Source organism: Penaeus chinensis, chromosome 4 (genome assembly GCF_019202785.1).
Source record: "Penaeus chinensis breed Huanghai No. 1 chromosome 4, ASM1920278v2, whole genome shotgun sequence".
NCBI lineage: Eukaryota > Metazoa > Arthropoda > Malacostraca > Decapoda > Penaeidae > Penaeus > Penaeus chinensis.
In genome coordinates, this window is record NC_061822.1 from 5,204,092 (window position 1) to 5,214,091 (window position 10,000).

Sequence of the window (10,000 nt, forward strand, 5' to 3'; positions counted from 1 at the left end):
CCGCCTGGCCGCCCGCCCGGAGCGCAGTGAGGCCGTGCTAGGCTGGGATGTGATGGGCGGGCGAGAGTGGGCGGGGGGCTCGGCGGGGGGCGGGGCGGGGGGCGTGACCAAGGGCGGCGTCGAAGGACTCATCGAGGCGGTTAAGAAGGGTCACCCGAGGCATGTCAAGCTGCTGCTCGAGGCCGGCGTTCCCGTCAACGCCACCGGCGGGGAAGGTGAGCTCAGCGCCCGCGCAGTCAGGAATAGATTTCCAATTCTATTGCATGTATGTGCATATATGTATACATAAATATATACATATATGTCTATATACATACATACATATATCTATATATATATATATATATTGTCATACATATGTATATGTCTATATCTATATCTTTATCAGTATCAATATCTATCTATCTGTCTATGTCTCTCTCTCTCTCTCACTCTCTCTCTCTCTCTTTATATATATATATATGTATATATATATATATGCAGTATATATATTTTTTCTCTTTAATCTTTCTTTTTTTTTCTTATTTTTAAAATCACAACTCGGAAATTACCCAAAATTAACACTAAAATGCTAAGACAATTAAACCGATTTAAGATAATACTCAACTCAAATAAAAATAAAACAACGAATGCACAATCCTTAAAAATAACAACTACCAACAAAAACACGCAAAACAAAAAAACAAGCTAAAAACAGTACGACTTTATCTTCTAATAAAACTCCCGAGAAACACTCACGCCCTTTATTCCGTCTAAAGTATAGGCCCTTTATCACACAAAACCACAGGCTTGGCATTCCACGACCTCACGTTTTTCAGTGAAGTGGTTTTCAATTTCAAGATTTTTTTTAGTATTTTCATACTTGATGTGTGTTTGTGTACATTGCTGTTATTTTTTGTTGGAAATTGGGTATATTGTGCACTGTTTAATAACTAAAAGTGAGGCGGAGGTAACTTATAATGATAGTAACAAGGAAGGTGAAATCTGTATTAGTTATCGATGATATAAAAACAAATATATATATATCATAACAGTATTTAATATATTATCAGTGGCAGTGACCATGATACTAATAATACGAATAATGATAATTGTAATGATGAAAAATTATCCAATAATATAGATAATTGCAATAATGATGAAGTTCATTACTATAATGATAATGTCAAGGATAATGATGACGATGGTAATAATAATAAGATCAATAATGATGACAATACTAAACATAATAATAATGGTGATAATGATAATAATCATAAACATGATAATGATAATAGTAATGTTAATAAAGATGATAGTAATTATAATAATGCTAATGATAATGATGATAATGGAAATGATAATAATAATAAGTAATGATACAGAGAATGATAATCATAGTAATAGTGATAGCATGATAATAATAATAATACTATTGATAATGAAATAATAGTGACAACAATAATGATGATAATGATAATCCTAATAATGATAATAATAACAACAACAGCAGCAACAACAACAACAACAACAAAATAGTGATAATAATAATAATAATAATAATAATAATAATAATAATAATAATAACAATAATGATAATGATAATGATATTAATGATATTAATGATAATAATAACAATGATAATAATAATAATAATTACGATTAGAATAATATTAAAAAAACAAATAATAACAACAACAACAACAACGACAATAATAATGATAATAATAATAATAAAATAATAATAATAACAACAATAACAATAATAATGATAGTAATGGTGACAATGATAATAATGATGATTATAATACTGAAAATGATGGTGATGATATAATGGCAATGATGATGATGATGATGAGGATAATAATAATAATAATAATAATAATAATAATAATAATAATAATAATAATAATAATAATAATAATAATAATAATAACAACAACAATAATAATAATAATGATAATAATGATAATAATGATAATAATAATGATAATAATGACGATGATAATAATAATAGTGATAATATTGATGATGAGGATAATAATGATAATAACAAAATACTAATACTAATAATAAGAATATCAATAACAAAAACAACAACAATAATGATAATAATGATGATGATGATAATAATAATTATAATAATAATGATAATAATAATAATAATAATGATAATAATAATATAATAACGAAAATGGTAATGATGATAATGATAATGATGACGATGATGATGATAGTAATAATAATAATAGTAATAGTAATGATAATAATAATAGCAATAATAATATTCATAATGATAATAATATTGTAATGATAAAGATGATGATGATGAAAACAATAATAATAATTATAATAATAGTAACAACAACAACAACAATAATAGTAATAATAATAATAATGATAATAATAGTAATAAGAAAACAATAACAAGAAAAATAACAATAATGATGATGATGACAGAAAAAGTAATAGTAATAATAATGATAATGATAATAATAACAGTAATGATAATGGTAGCAATGATGATAATGATTGTAATGATAGTAATATTAAGAACAATAATAATAATGATAAAAATGATAACAATGATAATAATGAAAATAATGATGATAATAATGACAATGATAAAAATAACAATAACAGTAATTATAATGATGATGATAGTAATAATAATGATAAAATGTTAATGGGAATAATAATAATAAAAAATAATCATAATAATGATAATATTAATAACAATCATAGTAATAATGATAATGATAATAGTGATAAAAACAAATAATGGTAATGATGATAATAATAATAATAATAATGATAATAATGATAATGATAATAATAATAATGATAATAATGATAATAATAATAATAATAATAATAGTAATAATAAAAAAATAATGATAATGATAATAATAATATAATGATAATAATGATAATAATGATAATAATAATAATATTAATATAATTACAATATTAATAGTAATAGTATCAATATAGATAAGAGGTATGATAATTATAATAATCATGATGATAATAATTATAATAAACTTATTATTATTATTATTGATAATAATGAAATTGATAATAATTATGATATTAATAGTGATGACAATAATTGTATCAATAATAATGATGATAGTCAGGATGGTAATAATAATAATAATGATAATAATAATGTTAGAATAATAGTAATACTGCTACTACTACTACTACTACTACTAATAAATAATATGGATGATAATGATAATGATGATAATAATAATAATACTAATAACAACAATAATAATAATAATAATAATAAATAATATGGATGATGATGATGATAATAGTAATAATAATAATAATAATGATAATAATAATGATACAACAACAACTACTAATAATAATAATGATAACAATAATATTGATAATAATATAATGATGATAATAGTAATAACAGTAATAGTAATAGTAATAATAAGTAGACCTTTATCTTTGCAACTCGTTTTGTTTCCTCTAGTTTGTCGACACTGTGTCAGCTCCTCTTCTATCATAACGTCATAATTCTGTCACTGAATACATGTCATGATTATTAGTACTACACCATAAGAAATATTACACCATTATACACCCTACCACAACATAAAATCCACATCACAGCTGTCATAATCCATCATAACAACATATTACACCATCATAACACAGACTTATTGCCATCAGAACCTCACCCTCAAAATGATTGCGTCTTCATATTCCTTAACACAGCTGGGTCTGATACTGCATCTCCCTCAAAGTACAAATTATATGACATGTGCGCTGCTGCCATGCGGGGAGGAAGGGCAACCAGTGTTAAGATTATGATAATTACTAGATAATGCGAGAAGGGACAGAGTCAGGGACGAAGGTCAAGGACGACGGGGGTCCAGATTGGCGGCAGGGTGACCCATGAGCGTCTCGCGTGGGGAGGATGTGACAGGATCGCTGTAGATGGTTTTGTTTTGTCTGTCTGCCTGACTCCTCTCCTCTCCCCTCTTCTCCTTTCATCTCTGTCTCTATCTATACCTCCCTCCCTCCCTTCCCTCTCTTCCTCCCTCCCTCTCTCTCTCTCTCTCTCTCTTTCTCTTTCTATCAATTTCTTTTCCCCCATAACCGCCACCCCATTTCCTCTTTCTTGAACACAAACTTGGAAACACGAAATACAGTTACATGTGCATTTCCTAATTATATGGTTTATTCCTCTGTCCCTTATTCCCCCTTCTTTTGTCACGTGTTCTCATTTCTTCCCATTTGTTTCTTTCCCCTGATGTTTTGCTTTATATTTTTCTGAAACGAGGGGAACATTTTTACTTTTCCAATATGTACTGCTTGCTACAGAAATGAGATATTTTGATTTTATAGCATCATGTAAAATTTTCTTAATACTTCTATTATTATTTCTTATCAGAGAGAGAGAGAGAGAGAGAGAGAGAGAGAGAGAGAGAGAGAGAGAGAGAGAGAGAGAGAGAGAGAGAGAGAGAGAGAGAGAGAGAGAGACAGAGACAGAGATAGAGAGAGAGAGAGAGAGAGAGCGTACGGACAGAAGCACAGATCAGTATCACAAACTCTACGGTCCAACCCCCCCCTCCCCCCATTTCGGTACCACCAGCCGATCCCAGATCGTGTCAGGAACATGTAAATATCCCCTGTCGTTTCGCTGATAAGATCTCTAGACTGATGAATCGTTTTACAGCCATGTTTTCTTGATAGCAGAGGGCTAAAGCATCAGATAACGCAAGAAAACTGTCATTCACGACTGAAATTGCTTACAGATCCCACAAGTCATGAGAATGGACAAGATCATGCGATCTCGCTGGCGGCAGACAGTCATGAACATGGTTATTACTGGGAAGCCTTGAGGGATGTGCCTGATGCCTTGGGGAACCTTTGCAATTTCTCAATCATCGGGAGGCGGCGAATGGGGATACGATTACCTTGCGACACGAGGGAACAGGCAATTGTTTTTTTTTTTTTTTATAGGATGGACAGAAAGGAAAGAAGAAGGAAGAGGAAATAAAGAGACAGGGAGGATAGGGAGCGGGAGAGAAGATAAGGAGAATGAGAGAATGAGAGGAGTATGTACATGCAGTGTGTGTGTGTGTGTGTGTATGTGTGTGTGTATATGTATATATATTCATTTATTTATTCATTTATATACGTGTGTGTGCGTGTATGTGTATATATATATATATATATTTACATACACATACATACATGCATATACATATATATATGTATATATATATAAACGTATATATATATATATATATATATATATATATATATATATATATATATATATATATATATATATATATATATTTCTACACACACACACAAACAAACAAACGGAGACACACACGCTCACACACAGATTTGCATATATACATACATACACAACACGTATTTACGTACAACTAGAGAGAAAAAAAGGAAAGCGAGATCGAGAAGGGAACGGAGGGGGGGGGGGGTTGGTATGTCCATTTCACTATCAATCTTACTTACAAGTACACAGACAATATATTACGATATCAAGAGAGACGTTTAGTATTCTCCGACGCCTTGAAATGTTCGTAATAATGTTCTTAATGTTGACAAAGCTGGTTATGCGCATCGTAACATTCAGCTTTTCGGATTATATACATATATATATGTGTCAACATTTTTTTTTTTCATTTGCTTCTTTTCTGCGGAACTGTTATTTTCATACCGAAAGGAATATCTAAATATCTATCCATCTTGGTAAAGGAAACGTAAATAACGGAATAAAACGTATAGCAAAATCATGTTAATTTCCGAATCTCATATATATCAATAATATAATAAGGATGATAATGATAAGAATAAGAATATAATGATTATTAATATTTATATATTATTATTACTACAAGTAACATTATCATTATCATTATTACTGTTATTATAATTATTCCTATTATAAATATCATAATTGTCATCTTTATCATTATTGTTATTACTATTATTATCATCATTATTGCAATTAGCATGTCCATCAAAATCATTATCAGTAGAATCATCGTTACCATCAACAGCATTACTATTGTATTATATAATCCCTCCTATATCTGCTATTTCTTATTTCATATTGTCTATCTCAGCGATGCAATATGAAACCCGCTTTTGATGTACCTCCTTATCTAACTCAATTTATTATTGTTTTTACCTTTCTTCTTATTCTCCTTTCCTCTCTTTACCCATTTTCGCCTCTATATCTCTTTCTTGTAATCACTTGTTTTCCTCTGCGTCGAAAATATTTCACCTTACGCAGTCAAGATTACGCAGCAGCGGGCGCCTTCATTACCGAATCTTTTGTAAACACGCGCCTGTGGTGAGGTTGGGGGGACGTTGACCCCGGCCTCGTGTATAGTCTTTGCTCATGGCGGTGGTGTTTCAGTTCTTATATTTGACGTCGTTTCCTAGGTTGAAGTGGTTTGTTAGAAGTCGTTTCTTGTGTGGTTGTTAGATGTCTCCAATTAGGTCGTTTCTTGTGTTGGAGTGGTTTCCAATTAGGTCGTTTCTTGTGCGTGTGTGGTCGTTAGACGTCTCCAGTCAAGTGTTTCAGTGTCGTTAGTTCTCTTAGTGTGTCTCCTGAAATATATATATATATATATATATATATATATATATCCGTTTCTTTATTCTGTTTGTTTGTTTGTTCTGTTATATCATTTTTTGTCTTTTTGTCTTTTTGTCTTCATCTCTCTCTCTCTCTCTCTCTCTCTCTCTCTCTCTCTCTCTCTCTCTCTCTCTCTCTCTCTCTCTCTCCACACACACACACACATACCAGCTCTGCTCCTCCTCCTTTGTTTTCCTTTCAAAGGATGCCAATAACCTAATGCATTTAGTCAGACAATGTGACAAAAAGGGCTGCCCTATGCCTAACATGACATATTGAGATAGGCCTACATTATCTGCTCGATCATTTTCCTGTAATATGCAAATGTATATTACTTATTGTGCCATTATAGCATACCATTATGTGATTATGTTGGACATAATCATATGTAGATGTTATCTAGTGCTTTTCATTGAACTGACCATGTAGATATTATATAGGATTATATATATGTATATATACATGTATATATATAATTTATATATACATGTATATATATAATTTATATATACATATATAACTATATATCTATATAGATAAATAAATAAATAAATATACATACAAACACACACATGGCCATTACTCGATCAATGGATTACTTGACCTATTTTTCATTCATATTTACATATATATCATACGTTTCAATTGAGGGCAAAGATTAATATATATTACAAATATATCGAATCATAATAATAATAAAAAAAAAAAAAAAAACAGGAACCTAATTAATAACGTTTATGCTTTTGGAATCAATCAGAAAGTTCTGAACAATGATTTTCAAGATTACACTGAGTAAGAAGTTCTGAACAACGATTCCCAAGCAGCTGAATGTACCAAAGCAAGAACAGACTTTCATACTGGTATCAGGGAATTATTAGTACATTATATGCTTCTCGTTAAGGTATTACACGAGAGCCTTCTTGTGAGAGTGAATGGCTGAATTAGACGTAGGGGAATGATTAGCTAATGGTTATAATAACGTATCTGTTAAACTCTCCTCAATCATTACCAGTCTGTCAAGTGCACGTTATGCTCTATGAAGAAAAGAAAATAATAATAATGATATTAATAATAATAATGATAATGACAATATTGATGAAAACGATAATAATGATACTGATGATGATGATGATAATAATAGTAATAACAATAATAATGATAATATTGATAACAATATTAATAACAATAATGATAATAATAATAGCAATAATAATAACAATAATAATGATAATGATTATAATAGTAAAAATAATATCAATAATAATATTAACAACATCAATAATAGCAATAATAATAAAACGCAAAATAGTGGATGAAATGCGGATTTCCTCATAATGCTTAATAAATCAAAATAAAATAAGCATAAAATGGGACATTATTCTCGCCCGACGTCTGAAGGGGATTTTTAAGCAAGAAAAGAAAGTTGTTAGTGAATCCCCATTGTCACAGAGGCACAACCTTTTTCATTAATAATAAACTAATAGGTATAACAATGATATATTAGTTCGTGTAATGTATATCCAGCTAACATGACTAGATCTATTCATCTATGTCATAGTTTCAGGAATAGAAGTTATTGTAGAATAGCGAGTGTTGTGATCAGTCATTATGCCATTATATGACTCGTTAGAACACTAATAGTACTATAATTAGCCTTTTTCTCACTTTTATTAGTTGGATCGAGTCTGGAACACGCGAAGACAGTTTAAGCGGATTTATAATATTTTTTTTTTTGTAATTTTATAGCTATGTTGTTATGTGTTCATGCAACATTATGGTTTATAATTTTCTCGATTTGTTCATTATGTTAATTCTTTCCCCTTTCACTTCTCCCTTCTAATCCTTTTTTTCTCTTTTAAAGATTGTGATTGTTGTCAGTTTTGATAATGATAATATAACAGTAATAATAATTATATTGTCATTACAGTTTTCATACTCATAAGGGAAATGAGAACAATAATATCGTTAATAGTGAAAAAAATATATTGCCTGCTGACAGTGATGAAAATAATAACAATAACGAAAGTTAAAAAAAATAATAGTAACAGTTATGACAACGATAACAATATTCCTAACGACGAGGATTTATAACAACACCATCAGTGATAATAACATATCAACAACAACACAATAACAGTATTAATAGAAAAAGAAAAATAATAATAACCCCAAACATATTAATGACCATAATGCAAAATTGCAGCCGATTATAACACACTATTTAAATATCCAAAGAGAGACCTTTCATAGAAGCCCTTACTCATGCACTCCAAGCCGGTCCTTGTCGGTAAGGGATGCCAGGAAAGATAATCTCGGCCTTTCGCGCACGCACACTTCCGTTGCTTGTTAAAGAGAGTGAAAAAAACACAAGCAGAACAAGGAGCGAGAGTGACTGCTTGCGGGGTAATGAGTCATGAAAGGGAGGCAACGTGAGAGAGAGAGAGAGAGAGAGAGAGAGAGAGAGAGAGAGAGAGAGAGAGAGAGAGAGAGAGAGAGAGAGAGAGAGAGAGAGAGGGTGGAAGAGAGGGAAGGAGAGAGGGGGAGAGAGGGAGGGAGAGAGGGAGGGAGGAGAGAGAGAGAGAGAGAGAGAGAGAGAGAGAGAGAGAGAGAGAGAGAGAGAGAGAGAGAGAGAGAGAGAGAGAGAGAGAGAAGAGAGAGAGAGAGAGAGAGAGAGAGAGAGAGAGAGAGAGAGAGAGAGAGAGAGAGAGAGAGAGAGAGAGGGTGGGAGAGAGGGAAGGAGAGAGGGGGAGAGAGAGAGGGAGAGAGGGAGGGAGGGAGAGAGAGAGAGAGAGAGAGAGAGAGAGAGAGAGAGAGAGAGAGAGAGAGATAAAGAGAGAGAGAGAGAGAGAGAGAGAGAGAGAGAGAGAGAGAGAGAGAGAGAGAGAGAGAGAGAGAGAGAAACAGAGAGAGAGAGAAACAGAGAGAGAGAGAGAGAGAGAGAGAGAGAGAGAGAGAGAGAGAGAGAGAGAGAGAGAGAGAGAGAGAGAGAGAGAGAGAGAGAGGGGGTGGAAGAGAGGGAAGGAGAGAGAGAGAGAGAGAGAGAGAGAGAGAGAGAGAGAGAGAGAGAGAGAGAGAGAGAGAGAGAGAGAGAGAGAGAGCGACATTGGGTAGCTGGATTTATAAACAGAATCGTGATTTTATCCTATTTTTGCTGTTTCTTTTTCAACCGCATACATACGTAAAAAGGGTAAAGCATGAATCATGAACTCCCAAGGCCTTACCCACTTCAAGGAGAAAGAATGAAATTGCCACTATAATCTTAATCAGTGTTATCTTCTTCTCGTCGATTTCAGGTTCGACGGCGCTCGTAGCCACAGTGCTACACTGCCAGGATGAGGCCTTGCGAAGCCGCCTGCTGCGCCTCCTGCTGGA

General features: G+C 32.0%; 1 protein-coding gene across 1 annotated transcript in view; it reads left to right on the forward strand.

Moving 5' to 3' along the window:
• Window positions 1-10,000, forward strand: part of LOC125025175 (ankyrin repeat domain-containing protein 65-like) — an 11,147-nt gene that overhangs the window by 346 nt on the left and 801 nt on the right. Inside the window, exons 1-2 of the mRNA XM_047613152.1 lie at window positions 1-215; window positions 9,922-10,000. The exon at window positions 1-215 is cut by the window's left edge and continues 346 nt beyond it; the exon at window positions 9,922-10,000 is cut by the window's right edge and continues 103 nt beyond it. Coding sequence (XP_047469108.1) covers window positions 1-215; window positions 9,922-10,000 — 294 coding nt within the window. The remainder of the gene's footprint in view (window positions 216-9,921) is intronic.